The 27,183-nt window shown below is 51.5% G+C and overlaps 12 protein-coding genes across 13 annotated transcripts; 4 read left to right on the top strand and 8 right to left on the bottom strand.

Moving 5' to 3' along the window:
* Positions 1 to 1,014: 1,014 nt before the first annotated feature.
* PV05_00414 (uncharacterized protein) lies at positions 1,015 to 3,106 on the bottom strand (the record flags this gene model as incomplete). The annotated part of the gene is made up of 2 exons (XM_013465306.1): positions 1,015 to 1,991; positions 3,034 to 3,106. 2 exons carry the CDS (start codon positions 3,104 to 3,106, stop codon positions 1,252 to 1,254), a joined length of 813 nt encoding a protein of 270 aa, XP_013320760.1. The 3' UTR covers positions 1,015 to 1,251.
* A 340-nt stretch (positions 3,107 to 3,446) lies between these two features.
* PV05_00413 (uncharacterized protein) lies at positions 3,447 to 4,037 on the bottom strand (the record flags this gene model as incomplete). Its single annotated transcript, XM_013465305.1, has 1 exon — positions 3,447 to 4,037. The coding sequence occupies one exon, from the start codon at positions 4,035 to 4,037 to the stop codon at positions 3,447 to 3,449; it is 591 nt and encodes a 196-aa protein (XP_013320759.1).
* Positions 4,038 to 4,485: 448 nt separating this feature from the next.
* On the bottom strand, positions 4,486 to 6,665 carry PV05_00412 (uncharacterized protein). The gene is made up of 6 exons (XM_013465304.1): positions 6,388 to 6,665; positions 6,048 to 6,332; positions 5,873 to 5,991; positions 5,442 to 5,822; positions 5,067 to 5,366; positions 4,486 to 4,959 (listed from the first exon to the last, which is right to left on the bottom strand). The coding sequence occupies exons 1-6, from the start codon at positions 6,482 to 6,484 to the stop codon at positions 4,615 to 4,617; spliced, it is 1,527 nt and encodes a 508-aa protein (XP_013320758.1). The 5' UTR covers positions 6,485 to 6,665; the 3' UTR covers positions 4,486 to 4,614.
* Positions 6,666 to 7,174: 509 nt separating this feature from the next.
* Positions 7,175 to 9,582, bottom strand: PV05_00411 (uncharacterized protein; the record flags this gene model as incomplete). Its single annotated transcript, XM_013465303.1, has 4 exons — positions 7,175 to 8,312; positions 8,416 to 9,336; positions 9,381 to 9,457; positions 9,511 to 9,582. 4 exons carry the CDS (start codon positions 9,580 to 9,582, stop codon positions 7,175 to 7,177), a joined length of 2,208 nt encoding a protein of 735 aa, XP_013320757.1.
* Positions 9,583 to 9,848: 266 nt separating this feature from the next.
* Positions 9,849 to 10,736, bottom strand: PV05_00410 (uncharacterized protein; the record flags this gene model as incomplete). Its single annotated transcript, XM_013465302.1, has 2 exons — positions 9,849 to 10,347; positions 10,402 to 10,736. 2 exons carry the CDS (start codon positions 10,734 to 10,736, stop codon positions 9,849 to 9,851), a joined length of 834 nt encoding a protein of 277 aa, XP_013320756.1.
* A 650-nt stretch (positions 10,737 to 11,386) lies between these two features.
* On the top strand, positions 11,387 to 13,354 carry PV05_00409 (uncharacterized protein). The gene has a single exon (XM_013465301.1). The coding sequence runs from the start codon at positions 11,517 to 11,519 to the stop codon at positions 13,215 to 13,217; it is 1,701 nt and encodes a 566-aa protein (XP_013320755.1). The 5' UTR covers positions 11,387 to 11,516; the 3' UTR covers positions 13,218 to 13,354.
* PV05_00408 (uncharacterized protein) lies at positions 13,315 to 14,596 on the bottom strand. Its single transcript, XM_013465300.1, has one exon. The coding sequence runs from the start codon at positions 14,238 to 14,240 to the stop codon at positions 13,539 to 13,541; it is 702 nt and encodes a 233-aa protein (XP_013320754.1). The 5' UTR covers positions 14,241 to 14,596; the 3' UTR covers positions 13,315 to 13,538.
* Positions 14,597 to 14,992: 396 nt separating this feature from the next.
* PV05_00407 (uncharacterized protein) lies at positions 14,993 to 17,377 on the top strand. The gene is made up of 4 exons (XM_013465299.1): positions 14,993 to 16,044; positions 16,093 to 16,305; positions 16,363 to 16,693; positions 16,748 to 17,377. The coding sequence occupies exons 1-4, from the start codon at positions 15,151 to 15,153 to the stop codon at positions 16,978 to 16,980; spliced, it is 1,671 nt and encodes a 556-aa protein (XP_013320753.1). The 5' UTR covers positions 14,993 to 15,150; the 3' UTR covers positions 16,981 to 17,377.
* Positions 16,721 to 20,113, bottom strand: PV05_00406. 2 transcript variants are annotated; one of them, XM_013465297.1, is made up of 6 exons: positions 19,952 to 20,113; positions 19,598 to 19,814; positions 18,139 to 19,541; positions 17,921 to 18,088; positions 17,713 to 17,870; positions 16,721 to 17,663 (listed from the first exon to the last, which is right to left on the bottom strand). In XM_013465297.1, the coding sequence occupies exons 2-6, from the start codon at positions 19,792 to 19,794 to the stop codon at positions 17,559 to 17,561; spliced, it is 2,031 nt and encodes a 676-aa protein (XP_013320751.1). In that variant the 5' UTR covers positions 19,795 to 19,814; positions 19,952 to 20,113; the 3' UTR covers positions 16,721 to 17,558. The 2 variants fall into 2 exon arrangements, with proteins under 2 accessions (XP_013320751.1, XP_013320752.1); XM_013465298.1 differs by having other exon boundaries at positions 19,598 to 20,113.
* Positions 20,114 to 20,859: 746 nt separating this feature from the next.
* On the top strand, positions 20,860 to 22,986 carry PV05_00405 (uncharacterized protein). Its single transcript, XM_013465296.1, has 2 exons — positions 20,860 to 21,623; positions 21,674 to 22,986. The coding sequence occupies exons 1-2, from the start codon at positions 21,183 to 21,185 to the stop codon at positions 22,688 to 22,690; spliced, it is 1,458 nt and encodes a 485-aa protein (XP_013320750.1). The 5' UTR covers positions 20,860 to 21,182; the 3' UTR covers positions 22,691 to 22,986.
* Positions 22,860 to 24,152, bottom strand: PV05_00404 (uncharacterized protein). The gene is made up of 2 exons (XM_013465295.1): positions 23,546 to 24,152; positions 22,860 to 23,492 (listed from the first exon to the last, which is right to left on the bottom strand). The coding sequence occupies exons 1-2, from the start codon at positions 23,967 to 23,969 to the stop codon at positions 23,245 to 23,247; spliced, it is 672 nt and encodes a 223-aa protein (XP_013320749.1). The 5' UTR covers positions 23,970 to 24,152; the 3' UTR covers positions 22,860 to 23,244.
* A 970-nt stretch (positions 24,153 to 25,122) lies between these two features.
* Positions 25,123 to 27,069, top strand: PV05_00403 (uncharacterized protein; the record flags this gene model as incomplete). Its single annotated transcript, XM_013465294.1, has 2 exons — positions 25,123 to 25,593; positions 25,648 to 27,069. The coding sequence occupies exon 2, from the start codon at positions 26,068 to 26,070 to the stop codon at positions 27,067 to 27,069; it is 1,002 nt and encodes a 333-aa protein (XP_013320748.1). The 5' UTR covers positions 25,123 to 25,593; positions 25,648 to 26,067.
* Positions 27,070 to 27,183: the final 114 nt, after the last annotated feature.

Below are 27,183 nucleotides of genomic sequence, written 5' to 3'. Positions count from 1 at the left end.
CTGAAGAAAGTCTGCTCGCATAGCAACAAATGTCGACCTCCGACATCACCAACCCCTGCAAGGTCTATGGTCTCAATGATCTTATCCCGACGGCTACAGTTTAGCTGCTCATCAATTTTGGACCTTGTCCAAACAAGAGAAGCCTGCCAAGCGGTCGATGTGCTCCTATACCAAGACTATCTGTACGATCTTTTTCTTGCCCGTCTCCACCTGGTCAATGACTTAGCCGTTCATGACCCATTCGACAATGCATGTACGCACCGGGGTGAAGCAGCCTCTGGCGTGGGTGGCAGCGTGTACCATCAACGACGCACCCAAGCTAGGCAAGACGTAAGCAACGTCACCGATCAGGCCAAACGGCCGTCTGTGGTGAACGTTTGTGATCCTCAGGGGCAGTAAGCCCATGGCACCATTTTGGAGAATGAAGAAGTTAAATGTCCCGAGGAAGTGAGTATCGCCCATAATCGACTGAACTTGCCTGAAGACCTTGTCCAGGGCCTGCTGATCTAAATTCTTGCGAAACCGCCAGTCGAGTTGTTTAGGAAGTCGGAGTGGTTCTTCGCGCCGGACACGGATTACTTCCAAGAACTTCCTCAACAGTTGCAAGGAACAGGGTTCACCACGATCACAGCTCTCGTCATGACAAGTCCATAGCTTGCTTGCAGGACGTCTTCAGGCTCCAGCAACATTGTGGTGAAGTCCCGTTGTTTGTGAATGACCTCGACAACCCCTATTTTGATAGCTGATACTCTCATGCTCCGACCATCGTCGAGAAAGGAAGGGGCGAGCCATATGCGTTTACCAGCTCGAAAGTCAGAGAATGGGCGGAGGCCCATATAGCGGTGTTTGGTTTTGTGGAAGTCTGGTACCCATGTGGGAAAGTCTCTTTCCGCTTCGTGACCACTTAGGTATTCGAAAGGCCATTTGTGATCGTTTTGAATAGCAGGTTTCACGCCCGTGGCCATAACGTTCGCAACGCTGTTAGCGGGAGAATAATCGGGAATGATGCCATACGACCGTCTCTGCTGCTTGCTGAGGATACCGAGCACCGAGTACAACTGTATCTCGAGGATCAGACGCCTGTAGATACCGTGTTTCGTCGAGCAAAGCGAAAATTTGCATCTCTAATCTTAGCGATCGAATAGCTTCCCTCGTTTTGAATTGTTTCCACGGGTAATACAAGGAGCTTCCCATCAACCGATTGTCGATGGGACCGGTTGAGGTGATGGCGAATACAATGTAGGCTAAGCATCATGACCTGTTCAAACAAGCTGAAGTCATCCCACCGAAGACAGCCTGATCCGCATTGCAACATGAGCACCTTGGAAACAACTGCTTCTTGTAAGGTCCAGAAGCGCGTCCACCAGCCCCTCGAGAGCATCTCGTTTCTGACTCAAATATCGTCTTCTTGTTAACATCTTCAAGAGCATTCTTCTTCCAGTGGATGGCTTTGGCTACGGGATCATTGCGAACTCGGCTGTTGTCCGCGTTATAGTCCATATAGGTAGATCGCTTTGCCGACCAGAAATCTTGGGTGACCAAGAAGTCGACAACATCGTCCCTGAACTGTCTCTGCTCCTTGAGCGCATCACGCGCATAATCGTATGAGCCACCTTGTGCCCAGCGTAGAAGGTGTTGACGGATATCCTCTCCGTATTGGTCGATGAATTCGTTCACAAAATGGACGGCCTCTATCGTTCCCTCTTTAGCTGGCCCAAGCCATACCACCGTGCTTGTTGCTTGCCGGTAGATGTCGCACAAGAGCAAAACCGAGGAATTGCGCTCAGGAATATCGATCTGATTGATGCAGAGTTGGTCGACCCACAGCAACCGTTCTTTATCCGGAAACCGAAGTTGGGACAATGCCAGAAACAGATTTCCAAAGACTTGGGAACGCGAGCCGTTCAGTTGTATCGGCTCCGTGTTCTTGTGATCACCTGAAGCGTACGAAAGGGCTTCGTAGGCAATGGAGGCTTTCCTACTCTCAGACACTAGGGATTCGTTTTCCAGCACTTCGCAACATACTGGATTCAAACCTGTGCCCGGTAGGAGACGTACTAGACGGATATACGGTTGATCTGCTCCGAATGGAGAGTAGACCCTGCGATAGGGGAATCCATCGTTGCAGGGCGTGTAGAACGAGGTAGCGTCAGTCTCGCCTGCTTCGCGAGGCTCCGGTAAGCCCTCCAGCTAAGGTGCCAGGTGTAAGCGGAAATATTGATGATTGAGGTAGTCGGGATAGCAGTGAGGTGCTTTGTCTTCCATGGTGAGTGGCAATGGGCAAGGAGGTAGGCAGTATTGAAAAAAGGAGAAAGAGAGAATCTATGCATGGAGGTCGACGTGATAAGTGAAGGAAGCGGGGGATCCTGCTGCGTCTCAAACTGTGCCTCTCTAACGTTAGCTGAACAGGCCAATCGTAAGATGACCATAATCCTTGCTTAGCTCCTGTAGACCAAAAGTCCCTCTGATTTTGTCGGAAGTTCCTCAGTATTTCACCATCTCTCTAAATCTGGTACCTAGTTGCCAAGGTTGGGGAAGCAGGCATGTACCTGGCATTAGTAGCTTCACCTCATACCTTATGCTGTGCTGAAGTCGACCCAAGTCTGGGGCAATTCTCAGCCTTACGAACAGGCCTCCGCAAACTGTATGCTGAAAGTGAACTCCCACTACAATATGTGCCCCGCTGCGAAGAATCAGGACGAGTTGCCCTTCTTCGGAAGCGTAAATGAGCCTTCCTTCGCACACATGTCGTTGAAATCTCGCCTCATGCTGAATGCGGGCAAGGACATCATGTGCTCCTGACTTTCGTTCCTTGCTTTGCCCCTGACGATCGGAGCATCGTTGCCTTAGTGTGTCTGATATTGGGGAAGCCGCCTCTTACACGTGTGATAAATGGTGGGCTGGCAATTATTCCCAGAAGAACCCAGCTGCGTGCCTTCTTCTACTACCGGTCAGTGATAATTGGGCAATCACACCCATATCCTCGTCGTCCGCAATTATAGCAAAATGTACAACCGCATCTGCATGTCATACGATTGTACCCGGCAGCTTCCTCAACCAGATGTGAGCATTTCGGACAGAACTTCCATCCACCTTTCTTGATCATCTTCTGCAATGATTCGTCATTGGTGCATAAGCCTCCATGGTCCTTCCCACCACAGCCCACACACAACCTCCTCTTACAGAACGGACACTTGGCGAAATTCTGCTTGATGAAAAACCGAAGAATGAAGGCGGAGCAGTTCTCCCATGGACAGTAAAGAGGCTTCGGACAGTGGAATTCTTGTCACAACTTGGAATAGTTATTGAAGAAGTCATCATCCAGATTGCCGAACTTGCGGATTTCTGTAAGAGGGATCGATTCGCCGCAGCACTTGAATTCAGTCCGCTTGCGGAATGTAATCACAACAGCCTCTAGGAATCGTCAGCAAGCCGCGTAAGAGGGATCAGTAGAGAGGGGACGCATCATGGAGGCACTCTCGACAGAAAGAGTGTTGGCATTGAAGATTCGTCATCATGATTTTGAAGAAAGGTTCCATGCATGCGGCACAATCTGACACGCCCGGGAAGTTGTCGTCAATGTTACTTTGGAATTGGAATGATCTGCTTTTTGCTCTGACGGCCAGATCCCTTAATGCAATGGACTGTTCAGTGAGCACTTCCATGGCATCTTCGCGGCACCTATACTGACGTTGCTTCCTCTGCAGATGTAATATTGGTGCCAGCTCATCGATCGCATCGTACAAACAGACCGAACGAGGCTGATGGACCGCAGCGATACAGGCATGAAGGTAGGTAGCAGATTGCTGAACGCTGAGGTCGCGGCTCTGGGCCAGGTCGTCCACTCCCATCACTCTTGGGATAGAATTAGGGTATGTACTCGGGATTTGGAGTAGAAAGCCATATGTTAGATTGGGGAGTTTCAGAACAATAGTAGTGTGATGATGGTTGTGGAATGTGACTGTAACGGTGTTCTCGCCATAGATCGCATTGAGAGCGTTTATCTCGTCGCTCAACTCCGAACTCCGGATCAACATTGTGCTAAGGCGATAAGGAAGTCGTGGTTTGTACAGTTTCACGAGCCGCAATGGATTTGTTGCGAAATGAACCCTGCATAAGTAGAGCAAGTGGAGCCAGTATCTTTACGATCGCTAATCACAGATAATTCAGAAGCAGTTGACAGATCCACAAGGATCAAGATCTAATCCAGCACAACTGTGACTCATCAAGACTGACTTCACTGTAGAGTCAGATTAACTTCAATGTAGTGTCATGCGGGTCGAAGGACGAGGCTGAGGTCCCTGGAAAGTGGGTCAAACCAAAAACCCTGCGGTCAGCCTCGCCGGCTATGTATGGCTGGACCAAAAGCAGCCTCGAACCGCGGCGACTCACGCAATTGGCTTTGGCGACAGATGCGAGACTGATTTGAGGACGAGATTCCCTTTGGACGGAAGCGTCATACCTAGCTACGACACCTCCAACATAGTGCAGGCTGGTGCCACAACTCACTTCAAAAAACATTGACCTCTCTCCTTGACCTAGCAAGGTACTCTTTTGTGCAAGTATCAATTGCCGAAGCTGATCTTGATGACCTCGATTCTCGTGCGACTTGCTTTATTTTGCCTCCACCGTATCTCGAACGACCTCGCTCTGTCGCACATTCTCCTTGTCTGACGCTTCGTGGTCTCCCCGAAGCCTGGCTTGCAGGACGTGTTTGTATTCCGGTCGCGCGAACAGGATGTCGATCTCTTCTAGACTGAGCCCTTTGGTCTCTTTGACGCAAAAGTACACAAAAGGGATCGCAAGGACGTTGAACACGCAGAACAGGATGTAGAATCTATACCCAATGTCCTGTATTCCCATGGGTCCGAACTTGACCACGATGAAGGTGATGAACCATTGGGTAAAGACACCCATGCTGGTTCCCACATGTCGGACATGTAGCGGAGAAATTTCCGGCTGCAAGCGGTGCTGCGTCAGCAAATGTACGCAAGATTTCAAATTTTCAGGAAAAGCACGAATGACTCGTTCCAAAGTGAGTCGGCATCCACTGAGGCCACACTTACAACGTAAATCCAAGGCAGCCCGCACCAAGAGGCGCCAAAGGATAGTTCAAAGAGAAATATGCTTGCCACAGAGAGCTTCAGTGAGGCATCAGTGTTGACTCCGAGACCAATCGTGAAGAGAATCATGAAGATTGAGCAGAAGACCGCGCCGTACAACATGACCGTGCGACGGCCCAGATGCTCAACGGTCCAGATGGTTGTAGCAGTACCACCAAGAAAGAGAAGAGTCACGCCACCTGAGGTGATGGCGGCTTGATTTTGTGACATTCCGAGAGAATGGATGAAGAGATATGTCGCATACTAATCTGGTCAGCAAAGCCGTCTTTGGACAGGAGAGGCATGGGTATGCCGAAGGACGGAAAAGGGCAGACCGACATAGCTGACAATGTTATTTCCGTCCATTTGTTGCATAAGCTGGCATAGGACGCCTAACCAGAGTCGCCATGTTGTGTTGACTGGAGAAGTGTCGTAGAAGAGATTCTTAAAGCTGAATTTGTACTCTTTTTCCATCTCCAGAGCGGCAAAGACATCAGCACGGTGCTTGGCAACTTGGTCGCTATCCACGGGAACAGAGTAGATGCGGGCCATGATATCATCAGCATCATCTACTGCGCCGCAGGCATAGAGATATCTGGGTGACTCTGGAAGGAAGAAAATGACGGCCCACGTTAGCAGGACAAAGACAACCTGAAAGGCGATCGGCAGTCTCCAAACGGCGTCAGTGTTAGGGTGGTGTTGAAGCATGCCATAGTCAAACTGCGAAGCATTAGCTGGGATCGCCTTGCCGCATCAAAGATCTTGTTCACCCAGTAAGCAATAGTTAGCCCCAGGATCACGATTGTGAGCTGCGTGGCGATCAGCGCCCCCCTGGAATGAGCCTTGGATGTTTCCGCGACCCATATAGGTACCATTGTTGTTGTGAGGCCTTGACGAGAACTGGTCAGAACGTAGTATCAAAGACATCTCATCAACAAGACATACCCATCCCGATGCCTCCAATGACACGACCTCCTATCAGATAGCTGCTACCACGCGCTCCAGCCTGCAACCCTGCTCCGACGACGAGGAGGACCCCTCCGAGCACGATATATAGGCGACGGCCGAGTTTCTGGCCGACGAACCCGGCAATGATGCACCCTGTGAGGCACCCAATGTCGTATATCGCCACGATTGTGCCCTGCAAATCAGCATCGTTCGCACTGATATGGTTGGCTTCCAGGAAATTCGGGAGCGCGATCAAGCCACCAAGGACACCTTGATCGTATCCTGTGGCGGCAATGTCAGTCACACAGGCAGCCTGGGTCGATGTTTGGGAACTTACCAAACAATGTAAACGCCCATGCTGAGCAAAGCGTGATGGCTGCTTGCAAGGGAAACCCGTGCAGAGACTGAGCGTAACCTCTGTTGAAGGCACCCATGTCGCATGCAATTGTATGTTGTGATATATGTTCCTTCTGGTAACGTCGTTGATTGCAGATGAAAGCGCACCTCTTGAAAATGTGGAGGAACCGGGCATGATATTTACCTGTAGATCTTACGATTCCACGGAATTGTGGTTGCACTTGGTAGGAACAAACCCTGCAGAGATTAGGACGCGGAAGATTGGTTTTGTTATGGCACGCCAGCCTCCCAGCCTAGTAGCCCCTTTCGAAGCCAATCAGTCTTCAAGCTGGTAAGGCCCGGCATGCCGAATTCGTTAAGATGTCGCAGGAGCGAATTGGTTTAGATTCGTGGGCCTCGCGTTTCCCAGTCTACCCCATCCATCCGCCGAAACATCGTGCGGGGGACTGGGGGACTCTGGCCTACTGTAATGGTAGGCAGCATGATGGTGGTGATTCCTATGTCAACGTTCGTGCCGAGAAGGCATACGTGCGGAGTCCCAGGTTCGGCAATTTCGCTGTGTGTCGCAACGTGGTATCTTTCCCTTGGGCCCTTTGTGTTTTCCATGGCTTCTAGTAGGCGCAGACACCATTTCTCAGCCTTCTCGGCCGGCGAAATTGGACTCCCGGGGTGGCAGGACATTGGAGACTGGTCATTCAAATCGCGCACTGTAATTCAGTTGGTGGAGGTGCTCGTGGTCATCTACACATTTGAACCCAATATCCGTTTTAACCGAGCTTCGGCCTCTTAAACCTGTTCCCAGCAAAAGTGTCGTCTTGCCAGCTTTGACGGAGGGAGGTAATCACGTCGAGACCCCTGGAGGCACTCTTGTAGGTCTGACCCATTTCCCCTAGAGCTTGAATGCAAGTCAAGAAGTGTCTTTGTGCGCGCTCTTTATTTCCGTGCTTCCCATCTGTAACACAAAGACAGAATATATGTATCAGCGCGGCTGTCATCGTTATATGGCACATGTGGTGATGTGGTCGCCTCAGGCCGTACATTCGGCGGAAAAGGACAAGGATTTTGCAGATTTGCTCAGCACTTTCGATGCATCTGCTGAGGGAAGTAGCAGTGTCGCGGAACACCATATCTTCCGGAGCAATGAGCGGCCTATGCAGTAGGATGATGCATTCGTGGTAACTCAAATGAAGCTCAAGAACGGCTGGTATATGGAAGGGGGTTGCCCCTGTCATGTCAAGCTGTAAGTTCTGTGGCAATGATGACAACCAGTCTTGGAAATCAAGGTCTGCCTGCGCGACGAACGCTTGAATGTCGTCGGAGATGTCTGGTACACCTGAGTACAAGACGTCAGATACCCGAGCCAAAATTCTCATGAGGGAGGCTAGATGGACATGAACATGAGCAGCCGCAGTGAAATCGAAGGCCGGGGGAAACTTGAGACTGCTATACGGATCAGTGTAGTATTCCCATTGGTATGTTCTCGAAGGAAGCGGTTCTTGTACGTTGTGTCGGAGATTCTTCATTAGTGAAGGCCTTCCACAGTGTGCGCTCCAGAGCGTATCGATTGTGTTGATGGACCAAAATAAATTTCGACGTAAGATCAAAACATCGCCGGGGCAGGTCAAACTCCTTGTATCCAGTCGAGGATGTTCCTGCTTGAGGTCCAGGTGTAGCCCAAGATCAGTCATAATCTGCACAGCCATTCCGGAGTAAATCCAGCCGCGCGACTCGCGCGCATGGGCGGCTTCATGAGACGAAAGGATTAATAGTGCTTGAGCGGTTGCAATTGTAGGGCTGTCGATCTCGATTTCGAGGTATATTTTGCTCCGAAAAGCAAAAAATTCGTCCGTAGCGTCGTTGACTTCAGGGTGAGTCCGATCAGTGTATGCAGACCCTATGGTAAATCTGTTCGATATTAGGATCTCCGCGCCTGAGTGATTGTTTGAGAAGCTGACGGCTCTGACATGGCCCTCAAGGACAAAGACCTCTGATCAAGAAACGAACTTACACTGCGTTCTCCAGTGATGGCGAGTAAAGATTGGTGCGCTGACCATCTTGGAACCTTTGCCGTTCGTTGAGGAAGATATCTTTGTCCAGGACGTACATCAAGGCATTGTGCCAGGAGAAGAAAAGATTGATCAAATGTTCTTCATAACTTGGATCCCCTTGCCACCGAAGGCCGGCCTGGGCAATAGCCGCATCTCCATGATGAACAACGTGGCGGATGTTTGGCTGAACGAGAGAGTTGGGACTGCCGTGCAATAAGTGCAGGTTCGACGTAGCACCATAGTAGCGAGCCTGTCCACCTTCGGTAATTTGTAGTCGTCCTAGACGGCTGGTAAGCTGACGGGTAACGTCGTTCAGGGATGCCGCATCGCGTTCTGGTCTACTCGTGCCAGTTTTTGACTTCGGGACGAGACTGCTCCTGACTTCCACATTGGCTGATGAAGTTCCTACACTGCGAGGAGACGTCTCAAGTGTGTCACCAGGTACCTTGAACCTGGGGATACCCACCACGACCTGACTTCGCTCCTGAGAATGCCAATCGAAATGGGCAACGTCCGTCGAGAATTGCCCTCCTAGGCCGGCTTCCGTCGGACCAGGCGTGGAAGTGCTTGCTTGGTTGAATGAGTCTTCAGCGAAGAGAGACATGGCTTCAATCGGGTCAAAAGCCGTGGACGGGATGTCCCATCCAGGCTGAGATTCGGAGAATTCCAATGAGGAAGCACCGTGGCCGACAAGTCCTGACTGCTGAGTTTCATCCATCAAGCTCGATAAGTCGAGATCGGTCCATGGCAGCTGCGCGTCTACCGCGCCGTTTTCAACTGTTAACGAACCTCCATTCCTGGTGCCGATGTGGTTGCTAGATTCCACATTTTTGACGGTACCCTTTAAGATACTGCCCCTGCGGCGCACATTCTCCGATAGCCTGACAGCATGAGCGAGGCATTCAGTGTAGAGTCGTGCACTTACCTTCGTCTATCTTGACCGTAGGCACATTCGACCACGTACAAAGTACAATTGGAGCAGCTGGGCCGTTCGCCGTTGCACTGTATCCACCGGGCGAATTAGGATGAGTGATGGTTGCTAGAATGAAGCTTACCTTGATCTTGCGCTTCCTACATTCCAGACAAGCCAGTGAGGTGTACTTTCTTTCGGCCTTTTCTTTGGACATGCTGACGATCCGATGAAGCAAGATGAAGAAATGGGGAGAAGCTTTGGGGGTTACTAGGTTGAAATCTAGACGAGAAGCCGGCTCCAGTTAAATTGGGGCGTCTGACACGAAGTCTACCTTGGAAAAGAGGTGCAAGGGGGCTAGTAGAGGAGAATACAAGTCAGACAAGACATTACTTGAGTACGAATACTGTAGACTTCCCTCAGCTCCTCTATGGAACCAGCATGTCCAAACCCCAAGGCCGAAACCTTCCTATTTATCAACAACTACCTGATGTCGTGGAATCCTCCATCGTTCACCAGGAGACTTCCATTAATATACGAGCTCTCATCACTCAACAAGAAACTCAGCACGTTCGCTTGCTCCTCGGCAAAAGCCATCCTTCGGAGTCCGATCTGCTTGCTTACCGCAGAATCATTGTTCTCCTGTGTGCCAATCGTGCCTTCTTTCCCCATGCTATGTTCGACCATTGCCGTCAAGGTCCATCCCGGACAGAGAGCGTTAACGCGAACACCACTTGGGCCATAGAACTTGGCTCCGTTCTTGGTGACTCCTATGGCTGCATACTTGCTCGGTGTGTACGCAGCCAAGCCAGCCGCCTGGAGTCCGGATATCGAGACGACATTAGCGATGGATCCCCGCTGTCCTGGTATTGTATGCGGACATGCAGGAGAAAAAGAGATCGGACGAGGCTCCTGGGTCCTCATCTGGAAGGCTTGATATTTCTGACATAGCCAGAGTCCACGAGTGTTGATGGCATGAGTCCTGAGATCAAATCTCAGTCGGACAACCATCCTGGGAAAGATTGCCGGTACTTACCTCTCAAAAAGCTCCGTGGTGATGCTCTCCTCCTCCGCCCAGATGGATTCACAAGTACCAGCACAGTTGGCAGCATAGTCGAGCCGACCAGTCCATTCGGTAGTGGAAGCTATTGCCTCCTTGACCTGTTGTTCTTGGGTTATATCGACCTTGAGGAACTTGCTGCGGACATTCCACTGTTTCGCGACTTCGTTGGCTACTATCGGGCCATCGTTGTCGTTCATGTCGACGATGATGACAGATATACCACGGCTAGCAAGTTTGTGAGCAGTAGCCTTTCCGATGCCGCCTGCAGCACCAGTGATCATAGCCACTCTCCCGGCCATGGCGGTCATGTTTGAGTGTGAGCTGAGAACAATCTTTTTTACTGGCAAACAAACCTACTATGGTCAAGGGAGCTGGATTGAACGAGACTCACGCGGGAGCTACAGGTCAGTCACGCGCACGACAGTTCCACGGGATTACCTTGTCTGCTCTGGCAAGAGCATGGAATTGGTATTCGCCTCATTGACGAGTGCGGAGAAGATGTGAGAAAGGGCGAAGGGGGAGTATTGTGTATTCTCCTCTGGATCACGACAGTGAGCTCCAGTAACCACATACACCCACGGAGCGCCTCCTCACTATTAATCCAAGAATGGACTCTTCATCAGTGCATTGACTGAAGCCCACAGTCTGAAGTGGCACGAGGGCACTGGGGGCTAGCTCTCCAAAGTCCACACAAATGAACTCCGCCAGAGCGACGGCCTTCAACCGAGGTTCATAGTGTGGAGACTGACATCGACGCCCAGCATATTGAGCCGGCGGCTGAGGGGTTCCCAGATGTGTCGTCGACTTGCGACTATAGCGGTTGGGATGCTCGACACTCCAATAAGTGGACGGGTAACATGTATCTATCACATATCCGAGAGGGGCGTGATGGGGGTCCTCGCTTTTCGATTTCCGTGGAATCAGCCCCAGTCTCTCTCTGCATTGAATTGCCCCTGGTAAGTTCTAACTCCATCGAGACAGCATATCTGTTCTTCGACTGCGTTCATTGATAACAACTACTTTACTGATCTCTGTATGCTTTCCCTTTGCTTTTGAGTGTTTCATTCGCAGCATATCCATCAACAATCATGGAAGACTCGTCTACAGAGCTAGATGCTCTGATCATTGGCGCCGGGTTTGGAGGCATATACCAACTATACCGTCTGCGACAACTAGGTCTCAATGTCAAGGTTATCGACATGGCGGGCGACGTCGGGGGCACATGGTATTGGAACCGGTACCCCGGAGCCATGAGCGATACGGAGAGCTTCGTATATCGATATTCATGGGACAAAGAGGACTTAGTCACCTATCCGTGGACGCATCATTATGTCAAACAACCCGACGTTCTAGCATACCTACGGCACGTTGTCCAGCGACACGACCTTCGGAAAGACATGCAATTCAACACCGAACTCCTCTCGGCTGACTGGGACGAATCTACAAACCACTGGCGGGTAGAGCTCAGCACTGGTAAGACGTACCACGTGCGATATCTGGTCACCGCCCTCGGCCTCCTTTCCAAAGCCAACTACCCAGACATCCCAGGCATCAACACATTCCAAGGCCGAATGTGCCATACAGCAGCCTGGCCCGAAGACCTCGATGTGACTAACAAGCGCGTTGGCATTATCGGCTGCGGCTCCACGGGTGTGCAAGTCATAACCGACATAGCTCAACGCGTCAAATCACTTACCTGTTTCCAACGACATCCTCAGTACACGGTCCCTAGCGGTGACCGCCCGGTCGAGCCTGGTTACCGAGAATGGGTGAACGAGCACTACGACGAAATCTTCGACCAAGTCAAGAACTCGGTTGTCGGCTTCGGTTTCGTCGAGTCCACCGTGCCTTTTAATTCCATTAAGACAGCTGAAGAGCGCGAAGCCATCTTCGAGCGGCTATGGAAGCAAGGCAATGGATTCAAGTTCATGTTCGATGGGTTCAGCGACGTCGCGACCAACAAAGAAGCCAACGAAGCCGCCTGTGCGTTCATTCGTAAGAAGATATCTCAAATCGTCAAGGATCCCGAGAAGGCTCGCAAACTCTCGCCACACGACGCTTACGCCCGTCGACCGCTCTGTGACGGTGGCTACTTTGAGCAATTCAACCGGCCTAACGTCGATGTGGTGCATCTGCAAGAAACGCCCATCACGAGCATCACGCCCAAAGGGATCCAGACCACTGAAGGTCTGCACGAATTGGACGTGATCATATTCGCGACGGGGTTCGACGCGATCGAAGGGAACTACAACAGAATCCGTATCCGTGGTCGCGAGGGTCTCACCCTCAAGGACTGCTGGGATCCCAAGGGGCCGACAGCCTATCTCGGCGTTTCAGTACCCAGCTTCCCGAACCTCTTGATGATCACCGGTCCTCAGGGTCCTTTTTCCAACCTACCACCGGCTCTTGAGGCGCATATTGACTTGATCTCAGGGCTCATCGCTCAGGCAGAGAAGACACGAAAGCAAAGCAGCAGCGGTGATGTAGCTGCGCCGGTCATCGAAGCCCTTCCTGAAGCAGAGGAGGAATGGCTGGATGAGTGTGAGCGCATGGCGGAGGGAAATCTCTTCAAGGAGACCGCATCGTGGATTTTTGGGCAGAACGTGCCGGGCAAGAAATATGCCTTGCGCTTCTACTTTGGCGGGCTTAAGGCGTTCAATGAAGCTGTTCAACGGGTCATTGATAATGACTATTCTGGGTTCAAACCGTTAGCTATCCAGCCCCAGGATCAAGGGCAACCGACCGAGGACGGCAAGACGGTTGACCAGGGTATGACTGCACGCTTATGAAGTCTTGTATTTGGTCGGTCCACACGAGAGGATGGATTTGATTGTATGCATTTGGAAATGCCAGACCCAAGTCGAAGGATGCCGGGACGGAAACGGACAAGTATCAATTTTTCTTCAATTCATAAACATATGCCGTATTTGCTCGATAAGCCCATTCTAACCTAAAAAGAGAGGCACCATTAGGATGCCATGTAGCAATGATCTCAAGCAAGAGTCATGAGTCGTCGTAATCGAGTCTGTTGTTGCTGCGGCCAATTTCATTCACGAAAGGCCACGACCAATCATGCTGTAAGCAATGTTTCGGCCATCGCCTCCAGTCATCTAATATCTGCTGCCGCCCCAGCTGCTCTGCGAGCTGTGGTGTGGCTTCTTCTTCTTGTCTTTCACGAAGTCTTCAGCCAGCGAGCCCAAGATAGCACCGCCTACGGTACCCAAGAAACCGTGTCCTGCCTTCTTGCCCATGAAATGACCGCCGAACCCACCGCCAATGGCTCCAAGTAATCCTCGGTCTGTCTCGGTCATTGGTGGAGCATTAGGGTCGTAATTTGGAGCGTTGGGATCGCTCGACTGTGGAGAGAACTGGTGTTGGCTAGCATCCGGATATTGGCCAGCGGGCTGACCACCTTGTTGGCCGCCTTGACTTAATTGTTGCTGGTATGCTTGGTTTTGAGAGTAGGCGTCATTGCCGCCGTAGCCTTGTTGCGGCTGGCCGTAGTAGCCTGGATGACCTTGTGGGTTGCTAGCATCATAGGCACCGTATTGGCCACCGGCTTGGCCGTGTTGGAAACCGCCCTGCTGGGGAGGGCCGAAGGAGTCTTGACGATGAGGAGGGCCGAAGCCTTGATCCTGAGGAGGATACTGTGAGTAGCCCTGCTGAGGGTATTGCTGTTGCTGGCCGTAGCCACCTTGATCGTAGCCTTGTTGAGGAGGGTAGCCGCCGCCGCCGCCGCCACCGCCGTAGCCTTGCTGGGGGTACTGTGACTGCTGATTGTAGCCAGAGTAGGAATCATAGGGACCGGACATTGTGAGGACTGTGAATGTTGTGTGATTAAGTGAGGTAGTCGAGTCTGTCGCTTGTCAAAAGAGGTAACTTTCGATGAAGATAGAGATGCGGTGAGGATGAAGAGGGAAGGATTTATAGACTAGATCGAGCACCCGGAAAAGCTGAAGGATGGCGCAGCGCAGGCAGTTCACATGGTGTGTCCAGCTGCACTTCTCAGCAGTTCATTCACAATCGATTCATCAGCTCAGCCCCGCGGGCATGAGGGGGGATTCGTTAGGTGGGCCTGGACTTGACCCTCAGTGGCTGTCAGAGGCGAAGGCCAACGAATCACGCAGTCCCCATCGAGGCCACATGCGCGTCCTTTGGTGCTTGCCTTAACCAAACTCCGAGTCCAATTCACCACTACTAAGGATTTGTACCATTCCGTGAACCGATGAAGCCGAGGGCGACTTGTGGCGGAGTCCAGTCAAGTCACGTGGATAACAGAGCCGTAGAAGAATAAACTTTGTGTCTGACGTGATGTTTTACTCACTCTGATCACGTGTTAAGCTCGTCAGCCCCGCCAAAAAATCCTGCCCTTTGCGGGTATCCTGTTCCTCCTTAGCTTGTCAGACATTCACAGGATCTCACTAGCCACATCGTACTAGCTCTCTTCCTATCGGACTGATAGCGAACCTGAAGATGGCTGACCGCGAATCGGGCATCATCGGACTTGTACGGTCCTCTGTCGCCTCGGGACCTTTCAACTCCAATAGATGTGTTCCCAGGTTGTCTCCGTCGCTGTCTGTACTCCGCATTGCAAGTCAACATCAGACCGAGACGCGCTCTAATCCGTTGTTACGCTGTTCTCGAAATGATTTCAGACACGTAGGCGCGCTCAGGTTTTCTTCTCTTGACGTATTGATATATTTGGTATAAATATCCCGCATCATGGCGAGGTTCGACTATAGACAAGCCTCGGCCATAGCCCGAAAGAGAAGAGCTGCCAATATTGCTGCCTTCTACAAGACCCCAACCTGGAATGAGGCCGACCTACCTCAAAATCTGACGGATTTCGCTCTCAAATCCGGCTACTACACCAGTGATGAGTTGATAATCATTCAATCTGAAGCAGATGTCATCCTGGAGAAGATCAGAACCAAGTCGTGGACGGCTCTTGAAGTAACCCAGGCTTTCTGCAAGGCGTCTGCTTTGGCTCAAGAATTGACGAACTGTGTTACGGAGGTTCTATACGCGGAAGCATTCAAGAGAGCAAAGTACCTCGATGACTATCTGGCACGCACAGGCAGGACCATCGGCCCTCTTCATGGGCTGCCGATATCTCTTAAGGATTGCTTTATCACTGCTCCTCACCCTTCATCGATCGGCATGGCAGCATACGCCAATGAGCCTTTGGAAAAAGACACGTTGCTAGTGACTATTCTTCGAGACCTAGGAGCTGTTTTCTACATTAAGACGAACGTTCCTACTGCCATGATGATGGCCGAGACTGACAACAATATCTGGGGAGAATGTCGAAACCCTCTGCATAAACACCTTAGCCCTGGAGGTTCTAGTGGCGGGGAGGGTGCTTTGATAGCCTTTAAAGCTTCTCCTCTCGGTGTGGGCACTGACATTGGAGGCTCAATACGCATCCCGTCCGCCTGGTCGAACTTGTACGGCTTGAAGCCCTCTTTCGGTCGCTATCCCGTTTATGGTGGTAAATCCGGAATCCCTGGGCAAGAGCATATTTTGGCCGTCAATGGACCTATGTCAAGGTCGTTGAAGTCACTGCAGCTATACTCTGAAGCCGTCTTATCGGAACAAGTGGCACCCTGGGAATTGGTAAGTTGGTAGTCTTTGCGAACGGAAAGGCCTTCTGACGACCTACAGGATCACAAATTAGTCCCCATCCCATGGAGGAAGAACGTTATACAGCCGCCGGGCCGCAAACTCAGGTTCGGCATCATCGGCATTGATGACGGACTCGTCACAGTGCACCCTCCAGTCGAGCGAGCATTGAATATGACCAAGCAAGCGCTCGAGAAGCAGGGTCATGAAGTCTTCACTTGGTCAGCAGCGGAAGATCACCCAGTAATTGTCAAGGTACGCTCTTATTCCATTGACAATCTACAGTCTTCAAGCGACTGACAGCATGCACAGAATCTCCAAGCAGCTTTCTTCGACTTGGGTGGCGCAGCTATTACAGACCTGTTAAAACCCTGGGATGAGCCCATCTTCCCTTGTATGAGAGGCTACGCTCTCGCAGCCGGTGCTGGAGAAGGCGATCTTGGCCCGACGAAAATGCGCATGATGACGCTCAAGCGAAACGCATTGCAGAAAGCTTACCTGGATAGGTGGAATGCCACCGCGACTGATGGGAAACCAAGGATGGATGGCATCATCTGCGCAACGTCGCCCTGGGCAGCTCCAAGGCTCGGCCAGACTCAACAGAATCTCTACGTGGGTTGGACAGGATTCGTGAACTACTTAGGTAAGAAGGTCCCATCTATCCATACGAGAAAAGTCCTGGCTGATCTTTTTTCAGACTTCCCGGCTTGCACGTTCCCCGTGACCTTTGCGGACAAGGCACTCGACCCGCCACGCGACATGAAGACTTTCAAACAGCTGAGTGACATCGACGGGCGGATCCAAGCCGATTACGACGCAGATTTCTACCATGGCGCCCCAGTGGCTCTTCAGATTGTCGGGAAAAGACTCGAAGAGGAAAAGGTCCTGGAGTTATGTGAAGTCGTTGCAAACGCATTGAAGGATGCTTGAAGGGACCGCGACTCTCACATATTGATCGCCTGCCAGTAAGACCCTTTTGGGCGCAACAGTCCGCCTCGTGTGCAATTGAATCCGACAAGAGAGGAACTGCGAATTACCCAGGTTGAGCGCGAGAGGTAGCCCGGCTCTCAAGATGGGTGCGCCTCTCCCTCGCAACAGGAACAGGGGCCCCTTACGCCCCTACGTACGTGCGTGTTTTACGGTTGCTGCTCCGAAGTGCTTTCTCTAAAACCGGCACGAGCGGATAGGCAGGTCACGTAGTCACGTACTGCGCTGATAACATCGGAAGATAATGGCTTGAGGTTGTGAGAGTCGACGATGAGTTTGATGTGGTACTTCAGCCTGTTATTGCGCATAGAGTCAATACACATTCCTTTAGACTTGCAAATCGCTTGCATTACGCTCATAACGATCCTTTCATATTTACGATGTCGACAATCATGTGGCAAAGCCCCTGAGCGAGAAATCGCTTCTACGATTCCACGCCTCTGGGCGCTTCTCAAAAACGCCGAATCTTGCAAGAACCCTACCTCGCATCCCAACCCGCTTTTGCATCCGCAGAATCTGCTTTACATGGAGACCTCGACACGTCCTTCCGTAGCACCACCCTTCGCTAACTGAGGCAGAAGATAAGTGATGTCATCCCAAGGATGTCTGTAGAGGCCGGTCCGGAGCTTCAATTTGTTAGTCTAGACGCGGATCACAAGGGGAGCCAAGACTTACGCGTTTCTGATCAAGATGATGGGCGATGAGACCGATGGATCGGCCCAGGACGAACAAGCCGTTGAGAACACCCATTTTCATGTAGTCCTCGGCCTCCTCTGAACTGAAGACGCCCGAGCTCCGCATGAGGTCGACGAAGCAGACAGCAATGCATCCATCTTAACACTGTTAGCAGAATGTCTCGGTGCATGGGGAATAAAATACGAACCAACGTTAAGGATAAGATTATCCTTTTTCGATGTAGTGACAGTCTCGACAGCGATAGCATAGTCGAGGAGCTTGTGAGAGGGGAAGTGCTTGAGGACATAGTCCTTGACAAGCTCGACACGTAGATCAGGATTGTTTCGGGACTTGATTCGATGGCCGATACCGGGAACTGCACACCTGGTTAGCTTGGTCATGTAGACGGTCAATTTAGATGCATACTAAGCTTGTTCTCCTTTCTCATGGTGTCGACAAACTCTCGAGGCGACCAGCCCTTGTCGAAAGCCTTTGAAAACTCCTCGGCGGCGCCGTCAAGCGCACCACCGAATCGAGAACCGATGGTAAGGAGACCGGCGACGAGCGAGGAAATCAGATCCTTGCCCGCACGGGTAGTGACAATCGTGTTCATTGCACCAGACACAGCCGGGCCGTGATCGGCAGTCAACATGAGAACCATCTCCAAGAATTTGCTGGCGTATGGGGGGAATCGGCGACGGAACCACAGCAGAGACATGACACCACCAATACCAATATCCTCCTTGAAGACGTCGGAGATGGGCATACCGGCGTAGAGCAGCTCTTGACCTCTGTCGTCGGAGATGGTAGAGATGAAAGCAGCAGGCTTTCGAATCAAGCCTAACTCTTGTGCCCAAGCATAATCGATAGGAATCTTCGGTGGAATTGGTTCTGGAGCTGGCTTGATTGTTCCTTGCTTGACAAGTTTCTGGTAGACTTCAGCAAGCACCTGAGGCATCTCCTCGAACGTGTCGGGGACGAAAAATCCAGCTTCCTTCATCGACTGGTTCTTGACAACAGCGGTCTCGAGTTGTGAGTTTGCAGAAGCACCGGCGTGACCGAACTGGACCTCGGTCTTGAACATGCTTGCGCAAGTACCAATAGCCCAGGCAACGATCGGCTTGGTGATCTGGCCCTTCTTCACCGCCTCGATGACTCGGTACTCCTCGACACCGCCGACTTCGCCTAGAAGCACTAGGATCTTGCAATCGGGCTCGTTCTGGTATCGGAGCAGATGGTCGATGAAACTGGTTCCGGGATATCTGTCTCCACCAATGGCAATACCCTCATAAACACCATCGGTGTTCTGGGCTATGATGTTGTTGAGTTCGTTGGACATACCGCCCGATTTCGAGACGTAGCCAACTGAACCTTTGCGGTACAGTTTAGAAGCGACAATGTTGTCCATCATACCACCAGTGTTGCCAATCTTGAAAGCACCAGGCTTGATACCACCAACAGTGGCAGGTCCAATAATGGTGATGCCCTTCTCTTTTGACTTGACCATGATCTCACGAGCGCGTCTCTCGGGGACACCTTCTGCAATGATCGCAATCGAGCGTATTTGAGGAATGTTCATTAGCTCCATCGTCGAGCTGTAGACTGATCGAGAAGAGGCAAAGTTCACAATCGTGTCAACGTCAGGGTGCTTCTCGAAAGCCTTGTCCACGGATTGATAGACAGGCAGGAGGGTCTCGCTGGTACCCCAGTACATCTTGCTGACGAATTGACCGCCAAATGTGTAGATGATACCGGCTACTGACGGCGTCGATCGCTTACAGATGAAATCAAAGTCGAGCATGCCCTGGACGGCCTTTGGCTGCATACCGCTATGTCGATTGTCAGTGTCGATTCTTCTCCAGATCTTGAGTCCTCAGCTACTTACTAGACAAAACATCTCGTCTTGTTGTGGAATAAAGCATGTTGGACAGGGCTCAGCACTCTTGAAGGGGGATCGAATCGGCGGATGTTGTCGTTGGCAGAGAAAGGTGCTTCTGACCCAGGGGAATCAGTGCCATCTGGGATGTTCACCTTGGGCAGTCCGTTGGCGAGAGGCGCAGGCCCGTCCATAGCAGTAGGCATTGTAGGAGAGTCTTGACGAACTGGAAGTCCCATCGTGTCAGCAGGAGGGAGTCAATACAAAAGACGGTAGTAGTGTATAGAAAATTGTATAGCCGGAAGAGAAATTGTGTGTGGTAGGGCGAATATTGCGATTGAACAGGATCCTCTAGTAACTTACGTTCGGGCAATAGTGATCGTTGAGGGTTGTATGAGAGAGAAAGACTGTCGGTTGAAATCCAGCACAGAGACAATACCGACACGGAGAAAATGCTGTCGAGTTGAATTGGTGGTTGTTTAGTGTGGAGTGTGAGATGATGCTGAGGGGCTCAGAAATGCCAGATTGTACACAGTATTTCGCAGCTCAGCTGTTGTTGAGCTCCGGGTGCTAACGAGGTGCAGCCCAGTGCAGTAGGGGCTCACCCGAAAATAGACTGGCGGCCCCCAACTTGTCCATCCCTGCGTTACGGTGAGATTTTTGGTGGATTTCTGATCGCTACCAGGCCTCGCCATTGACCTTTTGCGGCCCGCAGCCGGAAAGGCTGAACACGCTGAATCGCCGCCACCAGACATTTTCTGGTGGGCATGATCCCTGCACGTCCCTGGAAACTCGATCCTTCACTGGAGGCAGTGGAGGGGAGCTGTCCTCGCGTGCCTCCTTGACGCTGTGGTTCGGAGTCCGGTGGACGTCGTATCTCGTATCCCCGGGTGGCACGATACTTTGGTCTATACATCCGGCGAATATACAAGAGTATTATGGGCAACTGTCGGGACTTGGACTGGGCCAACAGGAAATTGCTGTCTCCTCTCGGTGTTCTACGTAGGACCACGGCCTTGGAGAACAAGGCATCCCTGAGACAGCAGCACTCGGCATTGAAACCGCGAATCCAACAAATAGTACGTGGCAATGGCAGTATTATCCACGTCACAGGGCCAGCAATGGCTGAGAAGGCGGTGACCGATGAGGAGCTTAGGCTCGGTCACTCATCTGGAGGATGTTCCTGGCGTTGGTGCGATTTAGCTTGATCAGATCCACACAGGACAGGCACTCACAGGCCCATGATGGACCCCCTCGTTAAGTTTAGCAACCTTCTATAGGGCTAGGGGCACCGGCGGACTCTCCCAACAACGATTCTCCGCCAAATTTTTATTGTGCAGCCGCTCTCCGAACGCCAACATTATCATTATTGTGTCGAACCCAATCCAGCAATAATTCTGCCCCCAGCTGTTCGGAATTCTGGCACCACCACGGTCTCACGCTTCATTCAGCAGGTTGACAAGTTGTCCATTGCACTTTCTTGATATCTACATTTCTCCTCTGACACTTTGTACCTTCACAACTTCATACATTCCCCCTTCAAAGCGTTGACTCGCCCTAAATCTCCCTCTGTTTACCCCTCACCGCCGCAGCCATGTCAGCAAAATCCATCCTCGAGGCTGATGGAAAGGCTATCCTCAACTACCACCTTACGCGCGCTCCAGTCGTAAAGCCAACTCCTCTGAAAGCGTCTGGCGTCCACAACCCTCCTGCAAAACTAGCTTCTCTCTACTTCCCTGAAGACGAATCGGTACAAACAGTTTTGGATCAAGCTGAGGCCACCTATCCATGGCTGCTTGCCCAGGGCGCCAAATTCGTCGCAAAACCAGATCAACTGATCAAGAGAAGAGGAAAGAGTGGCCTGCTGGCCCTGAACAAGACATGGCCAGAGGCTAGAGCGTGGATTGAGGCCAGAGCTGGCAAGGAACAGAAGGTCGAGACCGTTACTGGCTACCTCAGACAATTCCTGGTCGAGCCATTTGTTCCTCATCCTCAAGACACCGAATACTACATCAACGTCAACTCTGTCAGAGATGTGAGTCTTACAGGCTGTTAGTGATATATCCCAGACTGATTTGAGGCTAGGGTGACTGGATTCTCTTTACACACGAAGGTGGTGTTGACGTTGGTGATGTCGACGCAAAGGCCGAGAAGATCCTCATTCCAGTCGACCTGAAGAACTTCCCTTCAAACCAAGAGTTGGCCTCCTCACTCCTCCAGAAAGTCCCCAAGGGCGTTCACAACGTCCTGCTCGACTTCATAGTCCGACTCTACTCCGTCTACGTAGACTGCCAATTCACCTACCTTGAAATCAACCCCTTGGTTGTCATTCCCAATGATGCGGGCACGTCGGCCGAAGTCCACTTCCTCGATCTTGCTGCCAAACTCGACCAAACAGCTGATTTTGAATGCGGGACAAAATGGGCCATTGCACGGAGCCCGGCTGCTCTTGGTATGCCCGGAACCAAGACCGATGGAAAAGTCACCATCGACGTTGGTCCGCCAATGGAGTTCCCCGCACCCTTCGGTCGCGAACTCACCAAGGAAGAGAAGTACATCGCGGACATGGATGCGAAGACCGGTGCCTCCCTCAAGCTCACGGTTTTGAACTCCCAAGGGCGCATTTGGACTTTGGTTGCTGGTGGTGGTGCCTCGGTCGTCTACGCTGACGCTATTGCCTCCGCCGGTTTTGTCAGCGAGCTGGCCAACTATGGTGAATATTCAGGCGCCCCGAGTGAGACGCAAACTTACAATTACGCCCGAACGGTTCTTGATCTGATGCTTCGAGCACCAATGCACCCCGACGGCAAAGTCTTGTTCATTGGTGGCGGTATCGCTAACTTTACCAATGTTGCTTCAACATTCAAGGGCGTCATTCGCGCCTTAAGAGAGGTTGCTCCCGTGCTCAACGAGCACAAGGTTCAAATCTGGGTCCGTCGTGCTGGCCCCAATTATCAAGAAGGTCTCAAGAACATCAAGGCCGTGGGTGAAGAGCTCAAACTTAACATGCATGTGTACGGTCCTGAGATGCACGTCAGTGGTATTGTGCCACTGGCTTTGCTCGGCAAGAAGTCCACCATTCCTGAATTCGGCGGTCAGTAAATGATCGTGGGGGCATTATTGTATGGTTTGATCTACAGTATTCACTGTCAAGCAATTTTGATAGGTTGGCACGCACCTGGGCAATCGGAAAAAGGGGGCTAGGTGTTCTTTGCGGATTTGGCCTGATGACTGCGAAGGGAGCATTCTGTGTGTGATGTACAACGAGTGACAGCCTTCCCTGTTGGGTCGGATTGAACTCGAGACAGACGAGCGTAAATATCCAAGTTTAGAGCCCCATGGTAATGACAAATTCACGCAATCAGAAAATGGGCTCAGAACATGCTTGGTCTAACCTTTCCATTGTCAAGTCCGCTTCAAAACTCGTACATTCGAAGGCTGCACGGAGGACCCGGAACCTGTGCCCCAGCATTCAGTGCTGTATAATGAACCATCGACCTTTTTAATTCGGTCTACTCGTTTTGTGGCACCCTAAGTTGACAGAACTCCCAACGCCATTTTATCGTATCGTCGCTCAAATGACCACCCAGCACAAACTCGTCTTGAAACCTCCATTTCGCCATGTACATGAATGCATTCATATCAGTCGTAGCATCTCACTCGACGAGAACGACTCTTCCTCCTGCCAACTCGTCAATGTAGGCCAGCTTGCCACACCCTTGGCTCGTCTTCTTGTCCTCTTCACGTAGCAGAACGGCAAGGACTTCGACAGGAGGCTGAAGACCGAGCATGTTTGCCCTCTTCCAGCGCTGAAGTCTCTGTATGCCAATGCAGGGTCCGTATTGGGAGGAAAGGTCGAAGTGCCGTAGGATCTTTTCATGGAGGGAAAGCGACTCTTGGTGAACTGTGGATGATCAGGGTTAGCAAGGTCCAACCTGGAGCAGACAGATTACGCACTTCTAGGAGCAAGCCGACCATCCTCCTCGGCTCTCCAGTATTTTCTCAGTTGCGCATCGGTGACCTTCTCTGCCGCAAGTTCTCGCTCATCTTTGCTCGCTACAGTCTTCTTTTTGGTTTTTGGAGTCGTTGTTTTCGGTTTCAACGGTGATTCTCGAATAGGTACATCGACTTTCTTCGACTCGGGCTCTGGCGTGACCTGGACTTCGTTTGCTTCTGGCTCGTCTTCCGTCTCAGGTGTCTCGATGGCTCTCACTTCATCTTCGACTTGCGCTTGCGCCGGCTCAGAGAGTTTCGAAGCGGCTTTTTTTACTGCATCGTCTTGTCTGGTTCCGGGTTTGGTCACTCGAGCCGAGTTGTTGAATGAGAGTCTGGACTGAGCATTGGAGGCTGCTGCGCCTTTGGCTTTGCGGCCGCGAGGCATTTTGTTTGTCGAGGTCAAATGTGTGCAATGTGCTGTGAGATATACTGTGATTGTAGGAATGAATCGGCCAGTAACTGATGTTGTCGATGTACACAGTATGTGCTGAGTATTGTCTGATGTTCGGACCACCAGAGAGATGGTGAATGACGTTCTTCAATTTCCCTTGTCGCTGCCTCAGCAACCACTCCAGCGGCGCCAAGGTATCATTTAACTGCTGGCGCCGCATCCCATTTGCGGAAGGAGGGTGATGCCGCCCTTGGCTCAACCCCGGATCGCCGGCTGAGCGATCACCCTTGATTCACCGGTCGTGGGGCAGAAGTGCTCTACGGCCCTGAAACAATAATTCGCGATGTGATAGGCTTTTATAGCACATGGTTGCCCAATACGATGTTGCATCTGTCCAAGCATGTGGTGTCCTGCTACAAGCTGTCCCGATAGTAAGTCCAGGACTAACCCTGCATCTCTACGCCGTACAGTATCAATATATGGCCTGCCGAAACATCTACCGAACGAGACTCAAGGTCTACCTCCTCCGCCTCCACGTTTTGCTGCACCCTCCACGACCGTCCTTCCGACTCCGAGCATTTTGATGATTCTGCAATGTTATAACGCATGCACCTAAAGCTTGAGGATAATCTTCCAATAGTTTCACATTCAAGGGCTTTCTTTGGCCTCCTTTGTCGATACAGAGCTAGATCATTGATGGAGCGGCCGCCGAAAAGGGTTCGTGACTACAAGCGTCCGTACCAAGCATGCCTTGGTTGTCGAGAACGAAAAATTAGATGCGACATGGGTGACAACAATGCGCCACGTTCTCCTCCATGTGCTCGCTGCAAGCGAGAACATCGACAATGTCGCTTTGGTGAGGATCGGGCATGGGCTAGGCAATCCGGGAAGGCGAATGGTGAGCTGGAAGCAGCCTCGTAACACGCCGATTTGCAAATCACCTACCATCCCTTCAACCACTACTGACAATAACAACCAGGTTTCGCTCTCGATGCATCCCGTCACCCATCTCTTTTGGAAGCCGCCGTCCAGCATCGAGGTCGTGGCCGTGATAATCCCAGTCGTGTTTCACCCGCAGCAGAACCCCGATCAGACCCTCACGATTTCGAGCAGCTGAGCTCTCCAGCAAACCCCGGTAGAGGCCAGGCTCGGTCGCCCGAACAATGTAACCGCTCCGGGAGCGAGGAGCCTGCAGATGTTCCTGGTTCTATCACCTTTCATAATGCTTTGCAGTCTCATGGTCCGCCTGATCGCATTGCCTATGCATCCCCCACAATCCCATGTCCCCTGGCGGATGCGATCATGCATCCTACTCCCGTGGATGGGGACGATGGCTTGACTATTCTATTCGGGGCTGCTATGCGAGATGGTCGGACTTCACGTGAGAACACCAGCCGGAGTCAACCTCATGGCCTTCTCCCATCCAATATCCAAACATCAAATCCATCTCCCGGCTCCGCTTCTCCAGCGACAGAGGAATCTTAATGAGATCGCCTGACCATTCGACGAAACTGAAGATCTCTACCGCCTCAAATGACGACCTCAATTTGAGGAACTCCTGTCGCTTTGTACGCATGGGCTGGTTGGCTGCATACGAGGCCATCACACTTATCGATGCGTAAGCGAAGTTGCCACCCAAGTTCTTTATCGTGTCGTATATTGACTGTCCTAGATTTTTCACGAATATGTGCCCGTTAACAGCGGTGTTTACCCCTTATTATGCAGATCACGCCAACCATCGTCGACTTCTCTCCCAAGATCCTTTCCTCTGCACAGTGATACTGATGCTCTCGGCTCGCTACCATATCCTTCCAGGTCCATGCGCTTGGGGAAGAACTTTGGCAATCCACAATAGGCTTTGGCACCATTGTGAGAACCTGCTGTTGAGGCTCATTCTGGGCCAGTACAAAGACAAAGAATGCAACCTGCGAAGCTTAGGTACTCTTGAAGGATTACTTTTGTTGACAGAATGGCACTCCAGATCGTTGCACCATGCGCCAGACATGGAAGGCTGGGACGCCGGTCTGATTGTAGAACCCACCCCTTACGTTGACTTCGCGAAGCTTGGTTACGACATAATCGATAGTCAGAGATGGCAAAGCTATTAGACCGGCAGACGAGGGCTTGGATAGAACTCAACAGACTGTCTGCAACGATTACAGAGGTTCTCTATCTTTCCCCTGCTGCGGCTCAGAATCTAGCTAGCAACAGGCACTACAGTGGACTGCTAGACCACTTCAATTTGATGTTCGATCAGTGGCACGACAAGATATTCCAAGATGGAGGTACGTGGGAATTCAGTGACCTTTTCAGAATGAATTTGCCAGTCTCGCATTTAACGTGTATGGCGGATGTGACCACTCGATTTTCAGATCTTCTCGTGATAGAGTACTACCGGATCCGAGTTCATACCAACGCCCTCGGCATACGGGCCCCTATTGAGAGACTAACAGCCAACAAGCGGCATGGCGCCGATCATCCTATCTTACAACAGCCACTCCTGAGGGGCAGAGAAAGTGTCTATATCCAAGAGGTAATGGTTGGGGCCTGCGCCATGCTTTCCAAGGTCACAGAGCTGGCCGACCTGGGCGTACTAAGATTTTGCCCTGTCCGGACATTCTTATGCGTGGTTAGTACTTCTATGCTTCTCCTTGCTACCGTCCATCTCGGGTGCGCGACAGTGGAGGACGAGGGTATCTTTGAGCTCATGGATCGAGCCACTTCAGGCCTTCGTTCATGTGTCGTCGACGACCTTCATCTCAGTTCTAGAATTGGCACTCTTCTTGAGATTCACGTGAGAAAACTGCGCTTGAAGCGTTCCCGTAAGCTACGGACAGATGCAGCCTCCGGGCATGTCGACACACTGAATAACTCTCAGGTGGACACAGCGTACGTTGCTGGTGAAGAGCCTCATGCCATGGATGATCATCAACAGTCTCTCGACCCGGATTTTGCACTGTCGGATGTCAACTTTGACTTTCCCCAGGAGCTTTCAGACGACATATGGGGGTTTCAAATGCCGACACCATTCGCTCCACTTCATCACAACACTGCCCGAGAGAGTGAAGGCCCCCATTTCAATCAGAGCTTGTGACGAACCCCACGGATTATTCTAACGTTCTGCTCGTCGCGAAGACAGTAAACAGAATGATCTCCGCTTCTGCATTCTACAACCGAGTCATGAAGCAGTCGAGGGCGTCAAGGGCAA

Source organism: Exophiala xenobiotica, assembly GCF_000835505.1.
Source record: "Exophiala xenobiotica strain CBS 118157 unplaced genomic scaffold supercont1.1, whole genome shotgun sequence".
Taxonomy (NCBI): domain Eukaryota; kingdom Fungi; phylum Ascomycota; class Eurotiomycetes; order Chaetothyriales; family Herpotrichiellaceae; genus Exophiala; species Exophiala xenobiotica.
This window is presented reverse-complemented; position numbering and strand designations above follow the sequence as displayed.